This window comes from Octodon degus, unplaced genomic scaffold, assembly GCF_000260255.1.
Source record: "Octodon degus isolate 3935 unplaced genomic scaffold, OctDeg1.0 scaffold00036, whole genome shotgun sequence".
NCBI classification, from domain to species: Eukaryota; Metazoa; Chordata; class Mammalia; order Rodentia; family Octodontidae; genus Octodon; species Octodon degus.
In genome coordinates this window covers 8,374,190-8,391,833 of record NW_004524612.1, presented here as the reverse complement: position 1 = coordinate 8,391,833, position 17,644 = coordinate 8,374,190, and the positions used below count along the sequence as shown (strand labels likewise).

General features: G+C 42.6%; 1 protein-coding gene across 1 annotated transcript in view; it reads right to left on the bottom strand.

The window, feature by feature from the left end:
- The window catches only part of Xpo7 (exportin 7), a 37,022-nt gene that overhangs the window by 898 nt on the left and 18,480 nt on the right, over positions 1 to 17,644 (bottom strand). The window contains exons 13-25 of the mRNA XM_023714621.1: positions 17,249 to 17,354; positions 14,455 to 14,590; positions 13,888 to 13,961; positions 12,598 to 12,678; positions 11,737 to 11,800; positions 11,235 to 11,343; positions 10,069 to 10,175; positions 7,112 to 7,200; positions 6,402 to 6,509; positions 2,708 to 2,790; positions 2,243 to 2,457; positions 1,886 to 2,024; positions 5 to 161 (exon numbers count right to left, since the gene is read on the bottom strand). Of these exons, the coding sequence (XP_023570389.1) occupies positions 5 to 161; positions 1,886 to 2,024; positions 2,243 to 2,457; positions 2,708 to 2,790; positions 6,402 to 6,509; positions 7,112 to 7,200; positions 10,069 to 10,175; positions 11,235 to 11,343; positions 11,737 to 11,800; positions 12,598 to 12,678; positions 13,888 to 13,961; positions 14,455 to 14,590; positions 17,249 to 17,354 (1,468 nt within the window). The remainder of the gene's footprint in view (positions 1 to 4; positions 162 to 1,885; positions 2,025 to 2,242; positions 2,458 to 2,707; positions 2,791 to 6,401; positions 6,510 to 7,111; positions 7,201 to 10,068; positions 10,176 to 11,234; positions 11,344 to 11,736; positions 11,801 to 12,597; positions 12,679 to 13,887; positions 13,962 to 14,454; positions 14,591 to 17,248; positions 17,355 to 17,644) is intronic.

Below are 17,644 nucleotides of genomic sequence, written 5' to 3'. Positions count from 1 at the left end.
CTGCTGGATCATCTCTGGATGCTGCTGCATGATGTGCAGAAAGCGGTCACTCTCCTGGTTCAGGGGTGTTGTTCTCTTTTTGGTGCTACGCGACAGCTGCTTGAAGAGGTACGTCACAATGTGGTCCAGGCAGGAGCAGCAGCCTGTGCATACCATGGTGTCTGGGGGGAGGAGAGCAGGATACTGAGCTGCTGGTGGGGACTCAGCTGTGATCCTACGGATGTACTGGGTTGGACTGACAACTGTGGCCATTGAGGCCAAGACCACTACTGAGGGTTTCCTGTAAGCTTCTTACCCTTGTCATATAGCAAGCCCTGGTTTCTAAGCCTGAATGTGTGGTAACAGATAATATAAACATTATTTAAATTACTGGGTCAATACATTTTACATGTCTTCTGGTTCATAAAAAAACCCCCACAGTTTTACAGCCAGGAAGTTGTTCATTTGTGAACTACTAGATACTGCCCCAAGTACTTTCTAGGTACTTACTTCTAGGAGGTACAGGCCCCATTTACACACAAGGAAACTGGAGTGTGGAGGTTAAAGACCTCCTTAAACACAGCACAGCTAATCAGTCAGAGTTGAGATTAGAACAAAGAAGTCTGAGGTAGGGGCCTATGTTGAGTTACTTGGGGGATGCTGTGGAACCCAGCTTCATACAGCCTGGGAATGTCTCCATTTGTTAGAATGTGGTGCAAGTATTGTTTCTTGGCACAGCATCTTGGGAGTTCACCATTCTTCTGTGCTCTTTTACCAAGGGAATGGTAGAACACAACCAGTTGGCCAGTGCACACCAGTTGGAGGCAAAGGGCCTGAAAGAGCCAAACAATCCTGAAGCTGGCCATGGTGGTACATGCCTACAATCTCAGTGTTCTGGAAGCTGAGGCAGGGAGTTCAAGTCCAGCCTGAATTCCACAGTGAAACTATCTCAAGAAATAAAAAGCAAGCAAGCAAACAATTCTGATGCACACTGAGAATCTATGCCAAGGTCCTTGTATTTGCAAGGAGGTATAAAACCGCCTCCCAAAGCAAAGTCTGATATCTTGACTGGACTATAATAGATATGCCAATGTCCCCAACAGAAGTAATCGTGGGTCACAGAAGTGTGGCTAATTCATGGCAGTCCAGGTCATTCTGAATCAATTTGCAGTACATCATCAGGTGACTTAGTATGTTTTGCTCTGCCTCGTATGTTTTATTCTCTAAAAGTACATGTATACACACGTATACACACATACACACAGTACAATCTATTAAAATTTCTGGAAGGCAGCCAAAACAAAATAGTTGACAAGATTCACAAGGCCTAGGAAGGAAAAGCTTACAGAGGTGGTGGTGTGAAGCCCTTTCCCAGGTCCCATAGCATTTTTGACAGTCTTACCCACTAATATGGCTCTGAGCACCCTTCTTCTGTTTTTTTCGGTCTTAACTCTTGAATTTGTACACCAACATTCTGGACTTCCTGGTTCCTTCTTAACAAAAGTTTCTAGTGCCTGTCCCTACCACTAGGAACTAGGTTAAACCTGTCCAACTTTGTCACAGACACTTTGATGCTAAGCCTTTCAGCCAGTCTTCCTGACCTTACCCATCACAGGCAGAAGTAGAGGTATTTAATCTTTCTGAAGGGCATGAGGGGAATGAAGTCAGTATGGGAAATGGGTAGACAAGTGTTTAGGTGTTTCATCCACCAGACACCAAGCTCCATAAGGACAGGGCCCATGTTAGTTACCCTGTCCATAATGCCTTACAAGTGCCTGGCTCTTAGGCTAGATCACAATGTACTGTGGACATGGTACTCTTGCTAGGGCCAACTCCCCAGAGCAGTGATCCTATGAATTCTCTCCTTCAGCTTCAGTGGTACAAACGAGCTGACCCAGGTGCTTACCAAGTGCAGTAAGTCCTTCAGAAATGGAAGAGAGAATATACATGATGACATGAGGTTCCAGACTTGCGATAAAGTTCATATGGTCCTGTGTCAGGACTTCCAGTAATGAGTAGTAAGACTGGCTGAGCTTGGGGTAGTCCTATGGCAGAGGAGGAAAAAAAAAAAAAAAATCAGCCTTAGCACCTACCAATTTTAGCATCAAGGGATATGGTCCTAAAAAGACAGCTTGTTCCTTCCAGTTAGGAAATATGATACAGAGTTAGGGCAGAAAGGGACTAGCTTGCAATTTACCCTGGTCTCAAGTAAGAAGGTCTGAGTGTGATGAGGGGCAAGACCTCTAGCAAGGCTGAGGCTTACCAGGAGGTCACTGTGGGGGATGGAGAGGAGCAGCTTGATAAAGGTCTGCAGAGCGTTGTCCAGGGCATCATCTCCATAGAGGCGGAAGACTCCAAAATTGACGTAACTCCCACTGAGGGCAGCCTTCAGCATGGAGAAGCAGATGGAGATGCCCTTAAGCTTCAGTGCATAGACCTGATCCTTCGGGACCTCTCCTAGTGTCAGGATACGATTGCCTGAGTGGACATGTAGGGTATATAATCAACCACAGTGTGAGAGAGTTTTTATGCCACCTCACCCCTCTCACTCCAAAGGCATACACAGATTTCAGCAGGCCTTTGGAAGCAGCTGGTGTGCTAATATGTGCGAACAAGGAACACAGAAGCCATGGGAGTGTTGCTCTGGCTACTGCCAGGGACAGCGGAGTGTGCAGCAAGGTGGCGGAGTCAGAATCATCTCCTGAGCATGCTCCTCTAAAGTACCTACCGTACATTGTGATCATTTTGCTGGTTTCTCGGAAAAGTAAGATGCCATTAGGGGAAGAGACATCAAACTGGAGTCGCTGAGATCTGAGCAGAGAACAGAGGAGACAAAGTCAGGGATTTTCTTGGAAGATGGGAATTTTAGAGGACTCTGGGTACTCCTGTGAAGATGTGCAGGGTGCCTGTCCTGATGTGAGGATAACCTAAGTGAAATATTTAACCAGTGCTGTAGTGTCTCCTCAAGTCCAATATGCTAGCTCCAAATTCCTGCTACTCAAATTGAAAATACAAGAAACAAAACAGGACAAAAGTCCTTAATTTATGGAAGGCTGAGGCAGGAGGATCATGACTTCAAGCCCAGCCTGGGCAATTTAGTGAGACTGTCTCAAAAACATGACTGAAATCATCTTGCCAATCATTTCTCGGTACCAATTCTGCCCTTTAGATATCGATTTACATCTTCCTTATAGCTTCTGTGGAAAGTAGGAGAGGTACAAGCAATGTTACCACTTTATAAGAAAAGATACAAAGGGACTTAAAATGTCACAACAGATGTCAGGCAGAGAAGGAAAGCTATTTATTTATTTATTTATTTATTTATTTATTTATTTAGCGGTACTGGGGATTGAACTCATGGCCTGGTGCTTGCCAGGTAAGCACTTATTCTACTGAGCTATCTTCCCAGCCCGAAAAGCTTTTTAATTTTTTTTTTTTTTTTTTGAGGTGGGTCTTGCTATATAGTTTAGGCTAGCCTTGAACTCACTATGTAGCCCAGCTTGGCCTCAAACTGTGGCCATCCTCCTGCCTCAGCTTCCTGAGTGTTGGGACTGTAGGTGTGCACTACTACACCTGGCTAGTTCTGACTGTGAGACCAGAACACCTCTTGATCTGCTCTACTTCTTACTTAGTTTGGTGAGGCCTCTTGTTACTTCGCTCAGGTTGCTGAAACAAAATACCTCACACCCAAAGTTAAAGGAGGAAAGTTTATTTAGCTCACAGTTTGTAGAGGTTTCAGTCCATAATCAGCTGGCTCCAAGGCAGGGTGGCTTAGTAGAGTATTAAGAGTAGAACCAGTTCATGGCAAGCAGAAGACAGCAAAAGCAAGCAAGCAAGGGGACGACCACAGCTCTTTCTGCCCCTTTTATCTTATCCTAGCTACTTGGGGGGGGGGGGTCCCCAGTCACTGTTAATCCTGGTGCCCTTAAGCGTAGCACTACACCACGAGTCAATCCCAGCATCATACACTCTAGATCCAGCCACCACTGAAAAGGCCCACCGTGACTGCATGAGGTTTGGGGGGCCATCTAGACACAGCCATAACAGGTCTCAAGAGCCTTTTTTTTTGCCAGGCCCCCACAATGTCTAATTCCAAAATAAGCAATGCACCCATCCAGTTCCAGCTCCATTTATCTCACTTGTACACTTTTAAATAATGTAACCCAAGTCATTTTACAGCCTTGTGTAGAGTACCCTAGCAGTTTCCCACCACAGTGATAATCAGTGCCAGCTTTCTGCCACCGCTGTGCCTGGCACTTGGTAATCCGGCCTCTGCCAACTGCTTTAACTCTTTTCAACACAGCATCAGCTCACTCAAGCTTTAGTCACAGTGGTATTTTTCTGTCTCAAATGCCAGCAAGCTCTGTTATTCTTGTCTGCACAGGGCTACCAGAATGCTTGTCATTCGAATCCCAGCTTAAACATCACCTTCTCTAATAGGCCTTTCCTGGTCTGTTTCTCTCCATCATATTATCTTTTTTTTTTTTTTTAACACAACCTGTTTTTTTTTTTTTTTTTTTTTTTTTTTTTTTTTTTTTTTTTTTTTTTTTTTAAAAAATGTTTTTTTTTTTTTTTTAATTTTTTTTTTTTTTTTTTTTAACATTTATTTATTTGTGTGTGTGTGTGTGGCCAGCTCAGCCCACCAGGGGGCGGGGCTGGCTGGCATGTGGTGCTGGGGGATTGAACCACGGTCCCTGTACATTGCTAAGCTTGTTCCAAGTAGGTGCTTTAGACCACTGAGCCATCTCTCCAGTCCCACCATCATATTATCTTGTTTTTCTATAGTATCTAATCACTGCTGGCAGTTGTTTTTTTTTTTTTTTTTTAATTTTTGGTAGTAGGGATTGAACTTAGGGGTGTTCTACTGCTGAGCTACATATCCAGTTCTTTTTAAAATTTTCAGACAGGCTTACTAAGTTACCCATGCAGAACTCCAATCTGCAGCTCTACCCAGCTGTCCGTGTAGCTGGGAGTACAGGTGCGCGCCACAGCTCCCAGGTTGTCCTTGGTTTCTGCCCGTCTTTCCCAGTGCATGTGACAGTGAAAGAGCATTGAGATTCAGCCCGGTACAACTGCTAGGAGGTGCACTGGCAAAGACGGGGTGTTCACAAGTATCTGCTCTTGAATGTCAGCCTCACTGGAGGTTATGGCCTCTTGCAGCACTTCTCTTTCCCCCACAAAGGCAGCCAAAAATTAATTATTTCTGTAGTCCCATGAAAGACAGATGCACATGCTTGAAATCCTAGCAAAACTAAGATGCTGGCTTTTTCTTTTTTCATTGTTTGTACCTAGCAATGGCATGCATTTTGGGGAACTGCTGTCTACACATATCACTTCTTTTTGAGACAAGGTCTTGCTATGCAGGTCAGGCTGGCCTCGAGCTCACTTTGTAGCCTTGACTGGCCTCTAATTCACAATGATCCTCCTGCCTCAGCCTCCTGAATGATGTGATACAGGCTTGCACCACCACACGCCACCTGGAAATTTTTTTTTTTTGTGGAACCGGGGATTGAACTCAGGCCCTTGTGCTTGCCAGGGAAGTGCTTATTTCACTAAGCCATCTCACTGGCGCCCCCCTTTTTTTTGACCAGGGACCAAAGTCAGAACCTTGCACATACCACTTTTTTTTTTTTTTTTTTTTTGGTAGAACCAGGGATTGAACTCAGGCCCTTGCACTTATTCTACTGAGCCATCTCTCTGGCTCCCCCCTTTCTTCCACTTCTTGATCATGGTCACTACCATCTTATCTCCACTTTAGGTCCTGTGTCCTACCACCACTTTCATTTTGCTCTTTAAATTAATTTGTATTTTGGTTGGAAATATGTAAAATTTGGTGCCTAAGAAATTTATCTTTTCTTTCTTTCTTTTTTTTTTTTTTGGTGAAACAGGATTGAACTCAGGCCCTTGTACTTGCCAGGGAAGCGCTTATTCTGAGCCATCTCCCCGGCCCCAGAAATTTTTCTTGTGTTAAAAAATAAATCTTGGGGCTGAGGAGATGGCTCAGTGGAATAAGCGCTTCCCTGGCAAGCACAAGGGTCTGAGTTCAATCCCCAGTTCCACAAAAAAGAAAAAAAAAAAAAATCTTTACAGACTTTGTGATAGTGATCATTTCAATCTGCCTATAAAAAACTTTCTTGTGCCAGACAAAGCACCACTGGCACATGTGCCAGGAAGTCATAATTTTGGATGCCAAACTTCTAAGAATAGAAAGAATTCCTAGGAGTCTGTTTCCTGTATGCAGCTATGACTTTCTGTGGTTGGGGACACCGGTATCTATCTATCTATCTATCTATCTATCTATCTATCTATCTATCTATCTATCTATCTATCTTACTTTAAAAGGTATCCAAATTTGACACCAGTGCATGACTGCCAATCTGCCCGAACACTAGGTAAAGCTCCTGAAGCACCCTTCTGCTTACCTGTTATGAACTAGTTCAGCCATCAGCTTGAGCACAGGCGTGGTGCAGGCTGGATCATGGTACCAGAGTTCAATTGCCCGCTGGAGAATTGGCATATAGGATGGGTATCTGTAAATGGGAAGCTAAGGAAGAATTTTTGAATCCAGAAAAATATAGAATTTAAAATGATCTCTCAGCACTAGTCAAGCACAAACTCAAATTACAGTTTCTGTTACGTGTCTCTTGCTTGCTGACTATGGAGTCTATCTAGAAGATGGTACAGTTACTGCCTATCCTTTAACCTGTAACAGGGAACAATAATTTTAATGTACATAGCAGCCTTTCTTCTGCAGAACAGTGTGTTACACACTGCTATTTACCCTTTACTACTTCTGTGATATAAGGAATCTATTCTCTTTCCATAACAATTATAGAAACGGAAGCACTCAAACTTTTGACCATCTTCTTGACCCAAACAGATCTGAAATGATCTGTTCAAGGTTATGAATTTAGAATTATACTTTTTAATTCCTAAAAGTTATCCCTGCAGTAGACTGGAATCCCAAAGAAAGGTATGTCAGACCTTCTGGATACTTCTTTACCTTCTTGCCTCACCACCCCGCCCTCCCTCTTTTCCTCCCTGCCTGCCTTCATCTCCTCTCGGCGACTCCATCACCAGTCACACCCCAGATGAGGCTTGTGTAGCATGCACCTAGTTTGAATTAGGATACATCCATTCAAACAGCATCATGAAGCTGGTCTTGGCATTGAAGGCGAACGCTATCCCTCTGAGGTCTCTCACTAGGCCAACTAGAGTTCGCTGCAGTAGAAGGCAAAAATATGTTACAATAGAAGACCAAACCATAACCATCTGATAGGAATTTTGCACATATGTAATTTAATTCTCTTTCTCTCCCACAGATAAGTCTTGTCTAGTATTCTAAATCAGTTGCTTCTACACTACAATATAACCTTTTCATTTAAAAATTAGTTCTGGAGGGGCTGGGGAGATGGCTCAGTAGGATAAGCGCTGGACTGGCAAACACAAGGATCTGAGTTCAATCCCTGGTTCTGCCCAAAACAAAAAACAGAAAACAAAAAAACGAATTAGTTCTGGATGCCTAGTTATTGCAAGGTCTGAGTTTGATCCCCAGTTTAAAAAAAGGGGGAGCGGGGAGATAGCTCAGTAGAAATAAACGCTTGCCTGGCAAGCACAAGGACCTGAGTTCCTGGTTCTGTTAAAAAAAAAAAAAAAAAAAAAAAAAAAAATTACTTCTGGAATGCTTGCTTCAGCAACACACATATGAAAAAAATTGTTTTGGAAGCTTGTTATTGAGGTTGAGCATCCCTCATATTAAAATGTCAAATCTGAAACATTCCAAATCAAAAATTTTCTGAGTATTGATTCAAAAATGCTGCCACGAGTAGAAAATTCCATACCATAGAGCTTTGATGTACAAAATTGCAAAAGTATTGTATAAATCTTTAGATTATATGTATAAAGTACATAGGAAACATAATAAATTCTGTGTTTATACTTGGGCCCTCTCCTGAAGATACCTCATTTATATATAACCAGATATTCCAAAATCCAAAAAGTTTCTGAGAACTGAAATACTTCTGGCCTGAGCATTTCAGAGAAGGGATATGCAACCTAGACTATAGCTCACAGCAAAAACAGAGACTGATAAGTAGTAAAGTATATTTAAGAAATGGCAAAGTTGAAAAGAAGTGACCACAAAGTACCCTTAACATTCAAAAGGTATGGGAGGGCGGGGGGAGACATAGAGGAAAAGTCTGGGGGACTAGAAGTAAGATAAGGTGAAGCCAGGAGCAATAAAGTACCATACTTTCCCATTATAGGAAAAAGAGGCAGAGGCCTGAGGCAAGCAAATCCCATGGTGGTGCTGTTGGGTCGCAGGGGCCCCAGATTAGGACACAGCACACACCTAGACTCCAAATCCAATATTCTCTTTCCAGTAGAACTTTTGAATAGGGGTTCTTAACAGCAGTATGACTGCTTTCAATTTCTAGTGGTCATAGATATGTTAACCATTACACATGTGAAAAGCCTGCTTTAAGCAAACAGATCTATTCTTTTTTTTTTTTTCAGATCTATTCTTAAGCTGATGCTATGAGCTCAGTTTTATAGTCTAAGACACAATCAATGTAAAAGACTGATTACATGGGACATGACAAAGATGTGGATGAGCACTCTAGTCCATGGTGCTCTGAAGCTGCGGCTCTGACCTTCAATGCTGGAGAAGAACCCTGGGGGTCCTGTGTGTGCTAGGCAAGAGCTCTACCAATGAGCTAAGCCTCAGCCTCAAAGAAGGATTTTTAGATTTTATTTGCTTTGTATGGCACTAACATGAGGGGAGAGGCTGAAGTTCACTGATAGCCCTCGGTGAGGTTCTTCATGGTGGCTGACATCACAGCCTAACTTTTGATGTGTTCCATGTTAATGTTTCTTGGTCTGAATGATACCCATCTCACACCTCAAAATACTTAAAAGAGAGAAAGGAGCTGGATAAAATAGTGTTGTTCTCTGACCCCTCTAATGATCTGAAGAGGGGAAGCTAAAAAGCTAGTCAAGTTAAAAGGCTTGCCATTTTTTTTTTTTTTTTTTTTTTCAGGCAAATTCCAGGCTCACTGCTGGCTCTCCAAAGGTCATCTTGGTGCCCTCATGAACCCTGGAAAGGGCATGCCCAGTACTGATATCCTGGTGTCTGCTGATCTGGGGAGCACAAATATCTATAGGTCAGGAGAACAGGTGTGTGCGAAGTAAAAGATGAGGAAAGCAACAATCAAAAATGACAATTTTGAGAGCCAGAAATCAAAAACTGAAAGTAACTTAAAATACTCTATATATGGAAATCCAAAGAAAAAAAATCTTAATGAGAAATTATGAAGACCTGACTGATAATGAAAATGTTACATATTTAAACTTGTGGAGCCAGGTGTGGTGGCACATGTCTGTCATCCCAGCACTTGGGAGGCTGAGGCAGGAGGATCACTGTGAGTTCGTAGAGAGGCCAACCACAATGAGTCCAAGGCTAGTATACTAGTGAGGCCCTGTGTCAAAAAAAACAACAGGGCTAGAGACGTGGCTCCGTGGTAGAGCTCTTGCCTTGCATGCATAGGCCCTGGATTTGATCCCCAGCACCACAAAAAACCAAAAACTTTATGGAATCTGAAGATATGTTTCATCACAATGTGAAGACACTACCAAACTATATGTGTAAAATGGGATGGTGAGTTTGTATTTTTTTTTAAATTAAAAAAAAAACTTGTGGAATAATATGTCTATAGACATTTATAGTTTTAAATGACTATACTGGGAGAGAGGAAGGTCTGAAAATCAACAAGTTAGAGTATAAAATTAACAACTCTGGCAGGGTTGATCTCCACAAACTATTAAAAATGAAAAGGGGGCAAAGACAAAGCAGTGATAAAAAGGCAGTAAGAAAACTACAAATAACTTTGTGATGACACATTTAAAAACAGATTAAAACATTCTGTTAAGCTCTGCTGGTTCTTTGAGAATCCTAAGAGCCCAGAAGAGAAGTAAAAACCAACCCGAGGGCCGACGTACGGGCAGCATTGCTTCCTGCCATGCTGGCTGATGTGGGCGCCATCAGGGACTGCCCCCAACCAGGAGCCGCTCAGTGGTGGGTGAAGGACTCACCTTTGCCTCTTGCTCGTTGAAAGTGTTAGTGCTAAACATCTGGGCCACTGCCTCGAAAGCTGCTGTGAGGGGCAGCATGAACTGCTCATACTGATCTTCATCCTCTCCTGCAACGGAAACAGCCCCAGGTGTGACTCTGCTACCAGCAAGAGCAAGCTGGGTGTGCTTGAAAAGTAGATGGCATGAAAGATAAGCAGGCCCCAGGATAATTCATGGGCTCCCCTATTATCTCAATAGGCCTTAGTAGTACTTAAGAATAAAATGTATACACAGAAACCAAAATTTAAACTACGAAGTGATAGAAATCATCCAGTGCAGGGACGTCCTAAGGTTTAGAAGCCAAGCACAGCATGAGAGGTTTGTCTGGATATAAGGAGCTACTCAACTCACTACTGCCTTCAGTGAGAACTAGAGTCAGCTGAGAAGGGACAGAGGCTGATGCGTGAGAACTAGGTGACAAACTGAAAGAGGTACATGTGGAGGCTTTCCTCATACTTTTCTTAGTCATCGTTCATGAACATAGGTTTTTAGTAGGATTAAATTCAGATAGCTCAAAATTACAGTAATACCACTGGGCTTCAATTATTAGTTGGTTCAAAACTACTACCATCCCAGCAGCACTAGAGCCCTCCTGGTTTACATGTGTGAAAGACCTGGATGATGAAGCCTCCCCTGACTGCCAAGAGGGCCTGCACCTTGGTGTGTGGGCAGTAGAGGCAAAGAAGAGAGTCAGGAATTTCACTTCATGGTCCCTTTATTTTACACATAAAAACTATGTTATATATTAAGACAATACAGGTCTTTTAAACTTAATTTTGAGACAGGGCCTCACTAAGTTGCCCAGGCTGGGCTTGAACATCTGATCCTCCTGGCTCAGCCTCCTGAGTAGCTAGGACAACACTCATGTGCTACTGTGCCCAGCGATGAAGAGAACTTTAACGCCACCATTTATCAGATGAAAACTTTAAGCATACTGTTACTCTCTTCCAGCCACAGGGACCAAGACAGCATGATGTGTTCTTGGTGAAATCTGACTGTTATTTCAGGTGGTTTTGTTACTGTTGAAACAACAGAGAAGATTTCCCCCACATCTGGTTTTCTGTCCTCAAATAAAAATTTAGAATAGTGCCAGATTACTTTATGAGCCTCTAGATTTATTGCAGTACCTAAATCCACCATGAGGAGACGCCCAAGTGCCGTGTAGAAGGTAGTCCGACACCGCATGTCTGTCAGGTTGGACTGATTGTTAATACCCAAAAATGAAAAGTGCTCGCTCTATTAAAAAAAAGAACACAAGTTAAAAAGGTAAAAACATGGGTCAGAGGCAGAATGCAAGCCAGTAATTTGAGAATTACTGAGCCCTTTCAAGCTAATGGCTCCAAGATCATTCCTTAAGGATTTGAGGATATTTTTTTATTAGATACGGTGGTTGTTACCTACTACCAAATTATCTCAAGTACGAACAGTAGTAGGTGACTCCAACACAACTCAGTCATCCTGAAGCCGGACAGCAGCTCTGATGACAGTAATCTGGCAGTGTGACAGGAGTCAGAGACTGCAGTCTGTAGCAGCAGTACCCAGGGCCTCAGTGTCAACATCTCTTTTTATGTGCTGAGAGGTGTGTGTGGGTGGTCAGAGAGAGGACAGGAAGAAGCTAAAATCACTCACTGTGTGATTGTTCAGCATGAACTGTACCGCACTAAGCTTCACCAGCTTCCTTACGCTACTGTAGGTGAAGACAAAGGGAGGAGGTCAAGGAAAGTGTGAGGCAAACCAAGAATCTTTCAGGTAGATGGAGATGCTCCAGGATTAAGTTTTACTCAAATTTCTCATTTTTCTCAACTACTTGAGTGTACCACTGCCAAACAGGAAAAGATATGTTCTCGTCTAAGCAAAGTGAACCAATTAAGAACCCTAAAAAACCCCAGTGGTTCCCTCCGACAAAATTGTAACTACCTTAGAACAGCTTTCCTTGGTAGGAACTCCAAGAGAGTTTAGGTCCTAGATCACTACCTACAGTCTCCACTGTGCACCAGGAATGGGCTTCTTGCCTATGCAGAACAGCACTAGTCATGTACAATCTTTAGGAGAACTGAGGAAAAAGTTACTGCTCTTGCAGATCTCTGCTTGTGAAAGGATTCAGCAATTCAGACTTCACAGCAGAAGTATCCACATTAAGAAGCAGCACAACTACTACTCCTGTCTTGAAGCTTGGCATTAAGCTGTTTCCACCAATCAGCTGAGGGATGCTGTTACACAAGGGACGCTACAACCTCAGTCATACAGTGTGGGTATCTGTGGGCTAGGTTCCCCAAGCACTTCTGGGCCTCTTCACTAGCCAGGGATAAATCTGTAGTGGTGTACTGGCTCATTTAGGGGGTTCTGGAGTTGGTGTAGGTATTGCCTTAAGACTCCCAGGACAATGGAAGATAGTTTAGCTAGAAGACAGAGGCAGCAGTAGGAGGCCATGACTTCTGGGTCATTATACCAGTTTCTGCTGTGCTCAGGAGCTAGTTTAGAAAAGGATATCCAATGGAGAGGTCATTGAGAAGCTGTAGTGTCTTGGAGGTGATTGGTTCACAGCGGCCCCAATACTTCAAGTTGGTGATGCTGGAGGACAAAAAGAAAAAGAAGAAAGAAAGAAAAAAAAAAGAAAGAAAGAAAGAAAAAGAAAAAAAAAAAAAAAAAAAGAAAAGAAAAGCAAGAGACACTTTTGACTTTCTTGGTTTCCCTGAGGACCAGGAGAAGAAGAAAATCATCCATCAAAAGTCACCACACATCTGCATCACCAATTCACAGACATCACGACCACAAAAAAAAATAAATAAAAAATGGGTATAAAATCTCCGTACTTACATTTGGTTGACTAGAAAAATTATCCTTCAGATAATCTTCACTACTTGGTTCCAAAGCTACACTGGCCCATACCCAGGCCCTTGGAATTCTGGGGCACTCCAGGGCTGATTTCTGCAGCAAGGGTAAGAGATTTCTGCGGCAGTGATACATGCAGACGTCTGCAATTCTGCACCTGCACCATCCACCGTCAGCTGCAGAATTCTAGTAGCCCTTGCTTCTGGATGCTTGGCTGGCAAAGTCCTTTAGATGCCCTTTGTTTTTTTCATCTTAAATTATTAACCAGCTCATGGATATGAGTGCTTAGGGCTAGGAGAGTTAGAAAGGAGCAAAATGTCACTTTGCACACAGCCCTGAGTAATACAATTGGCTCTTAGTGTGTGCACTGATAAATTAAGACTAATAAAAAGGGAAAAATGTAACCCAAGGGGCATAACTTAAAAAAACAAAAACAAAAAATAGGGCCAGTCAGGACTGCCAACTTTGTTGACAGATCAAGTAACAACACTAGATTTTGCAGACTCAAGACTTTCAGAGGGTGTGATACTTCCTGAGAGGAGTAAGCCCGCCTGAAAGTGGGGCTCTTCTCTGGGGTCAGAACCATGGAAATCAGCACCAGAAAGTGAATGCCTACTCTGGGTGCCCTGAGCAGCTCGGCGACTGGCTGTGCAGCTGAGCAGCAATTACTGGGGAGGAAGTTCCACTTTGGTAATGCCATGACAGGGCTTTACCTGTGATTCCAAAGGCTAAAGAGAAGATTCTGCAAGATTCTGTACAAGCCTGGAATGCTCTGGGGCCGGGCCATATCTCTAAGCACAGCTTGTCACACACTCAAATGCACAATTTTCTGACGCAAACGATCAATGCTGGAAAATCCAGGCAGTGGCAACACAATGCCAAGATCACATTTTACAGTTGCAACAGGACTGCAAGGGCCTCTTGCTGATGGCAAGCTGAAAGACTTACATTTTTCCTATGAAGACGCTTAGGACCATGGTCTCATCATTCAAGCCAAGAACTTCTGAGAGTCGGCGATACAGCTGGTATAATGTGAAAGGAAGAGAAAGTAACCAGAAACCATGGATTAAAACAATCACATCCCTGGACTTTTCCACACACAGGGCTACAACATGCAAAGAAAATGGACAGCAGTCCTGGGGCACCCTTGTTGAAGGCGCCTGACACCAGTTTCTCAGAATGGAACTCTCTTACTGGGCCCCTTCAATCCTGAAATGACAAAACTGCCAAAACCTTATGCTGCTCTAAACATTAACTCATGTTTAGAGACTAGCAACTGCCAATTTGGGGGAGAACAACAGATGTTTTGATTGGCCATTTGTTAAGCGTATGGACTACTAGAGAAATGGACCTGATTCTTTGAGGAGTTTCCCAGAATTCTACAGACTAAGAGAAAACACTTAAGATTATCCCAATACCTAAAAATCTGGATGCTATCTTTCAACTGTTATCAACTGTTTCCCTGGTTCCACATGCAAAAAGTAAGAACTAAATGGAGCCAACTGTGTCTGTTACCTTCGAGGATTTCTGCACCTGGTCTCCAATGTAGATCTTACGGAACTGTTCAAAAAAACTCAGCATGGCCAATTCGAGCTTCTCATTACCCGCCTGAGCTAAGCGGGAATCTGTTAGGTTCATGAGTTGGAGCACCCTAGAGAAAGAGGAGCAACGATTCAACAGAAGGATATCCTGGTCACTCTAGACAATCCAAGCTATCAATGAATTAACCATGTGCTCTCTCCTTACTCATTTTAGCTGAATGGTGTTTTCTACCTAGAGAGGGAATAAAAGTTCGCATTTCTGTTCACAAGAACCATAGCCAAGATAGCAAGGCTCAGTATTTGTCTCGAGACAGAACTCATAACCAGCTTAGGAATAGTGGGAAAATACAGATGTGAAGGGTAATGTTCTTGAAATTTCTGGGAGACAAAGTGATTTTCTCCACTCCAGTTCATCTCTACCAACGAGGGAGCTTGGAGTAGTCCAGTGATTCTTGATGTTTTTTTTCTACAAGGCATGAAAGGAATGGAAACACACAAAGGATAGGCAGGAAACATTTTCAGGGACAGACTGCAGATATGCTACCTGTATACTACTTCATTCCTTTTCCCTATACCCCTTACCACCCCCTGCAGAAAGCACAGCGGAAAAAATGAGTGAACGCTGAATAAGAACAATGTTATTTTAAGTGAGTCATTTGACATTTTGATAGTGTGAGAAGAGGTAGCAAACTATTTGTGACATATCATGAGCAAACTACACTCAATCTAGTCCACAACACTGTCTGAATTACATTTACATCATGACACATATATAGCATTATCCTAGCCTGCAGAATCAGGAAAGTATTAGATCTCATTCCTAGTAAATCTTTGCTCAATTCTTAAAAAAAAAAAAAAAAGAAAAGAAAAAAAAAGGTGGGGGTGGTGCTGGGGCGATAGAATAAGTGTATGCCTGGCAAGTGCAAGGGCCTGAATTCAATCCCCAGTTCCACCAAAAAAAAAAAAAAAAAAAAAAAAGCAGTGGAACAATACCAACACCATAGAGGCCTTTATTAGGATTAAGACAATTAATTAAGGGCAAATAGGTATCTGAAAAACAAAATCGGTGTGTAAAGAGACAAATGGGGATTTAACACTTAGCTTAGGCTGGCCTCAAACTTATGGCAATCCTCCTGCCGCTGCCTTCTGAGTGCTGGAGTTGTAGGCATGTGCCCCCTTGCCCAGCAAAGGGGATTTTTAGAATGAGAATTAGTGAGATGTCTGCAGATCAATGGAGTCTAAAGCACCAGATTAAAGTGTACTCGTGCCTTGAGACAGCATCGGAAAGTTTTGAACCCTTTAAGGTAGCAGTTCTCTGCAAAGTCACAAAATCATTTGCATAACTACCCTAAATAATAATAATAATAATTATTATTATTTTGCAAAACCGGGAATTGAACTCAGGCCCTTGCACTTGCTAGGAAAGCGCTTATGCCACTGAGCTATCTCTCCAGCCCAACTACCCTAAATTACTTGTGCCCTTTTCACTTGGATTCTCACATGAGGGCACAGTGGGTCTCCTATCACAATAGACTAAATGCAGAACCCAGCTGACTTCCACCATGCAAGAGATGAAGATTTTTTAAAATTTTTTTTAAAAAAATTTATTGTTATGTGTGTGTGTGTGTGGGGCCAGCTCAGCCCTCCTGGGGGCGGGGCTGGCTGGCATGTGGTGCTGGGGGATTGAACCGTGGTCCTTGTGCTTTGCCAAGCTTGTTCCAAGTAGGTGCTTTAGACCACTGAGCCATCTCACCAGCCCAAGATGAAGATTTTAAAAAAAGTAAAACAATTATGCTCTTCTCACTAATTTTAGAAAATACAGTTATTCGTCTTAAAAATTCATTTTAGCATGTAACAAATACTTGTTCTGAAACTAATTATTAAATATTACAAAATGTTCTTTGAGGTTATACCATATAATTACACAAAAAAACATAGGAAAAGAAAGTTCTTCACAGTGTCATTTCACAGAAGTATATATTTAGTTAAGTTGAAAAAGGTGTAAAAAATGCTTTTTCTGTTAGTAGTATGCAAAAACTTCCCTAGGCCCCACAATAAAATTCTTCCACCACCACCAGCTAAAAACAAATCAACAAACCAAAATTTTGGCTTTTATTTCTGTTAGGTAAGTTTTTAGAAATTATTATGTTCTTTCCCTCAACTTAGAAAAAATTTCATTAAGTTTTAAAGCTCACTTAAAGGTTTTTAATAAAATGAGATTTATAAAAATACAAAAGAACTTTATCCCACAGGTGGGCAGGTGTATGGTGAAGAGCCTGGGAAGGCTGTAGAAATTCCCTAATTCTATGTCTGGCAACAGCTGAGCAGCCAGCTTCCCTTTAGACTTGTGTCAGCATGGCAAAAGAAGCCCACATCCCATTAACTCTGAGACAGTGACCTTAAAGCAGGACGAACAGTTACTGCCTGCACTAGTTTTCTCAATTCTGTGTCCATCATTTCCTGGCTGAACTGCTCACACGTTTTTGGTTTTTTTTTTGGCAGAACCTGGGATTGAACTCAGGCCCTTATGCTTGCCAGGGAAGCACTTATTCCACTGAGCCAGCTCCCCAGCCCTCACACGTTTTTTTAATAAGGCTCCTAGGCAGAGATTTCATGGTACTCAGGAAAGGCTTGAAGTTGGACCTGTATTGCAGCAGGTCTTTGTTATCAAGGCCCTTAGCTGCACACAGGAAGAATATCAATGGGGACCCACCTGGAGGGCAGGGGTGACAGGAGCAGAATGGAAGGAGTCTGTGGCGTGCACTTACCGACAGACAAGCTCGCCATCCATAGCATCTTGCTCATCAGTGCTGGCAAAGGAAACCCGCCCACCTATCACGGCTCCAATGATGTACACGAGCCAGGTCAGACGTCCTGCAGCAAGGGGAAAAGTGCCATCATTTCTTGACACATTCCTTGCTATGAGTTTCCAGTCTCATAACAATCTGGTAAAGATAGAAAATCTTACATTTTTTATAGCAGATGGCTACCACTATGCTCTGATAACTGAAGAGTGATGGCATGGGAAAATTCATCAGAAAGTCTGTTCCTAGATCAGATAAGGCCACCATTTTTATTTTTTTGGAGACAGTCTCGCTATGCATGTGTAGGCTGGCCTTGAACTTACTATGTAGCCCAGGTTGGCCTCAATCTTTTTTTTTTTT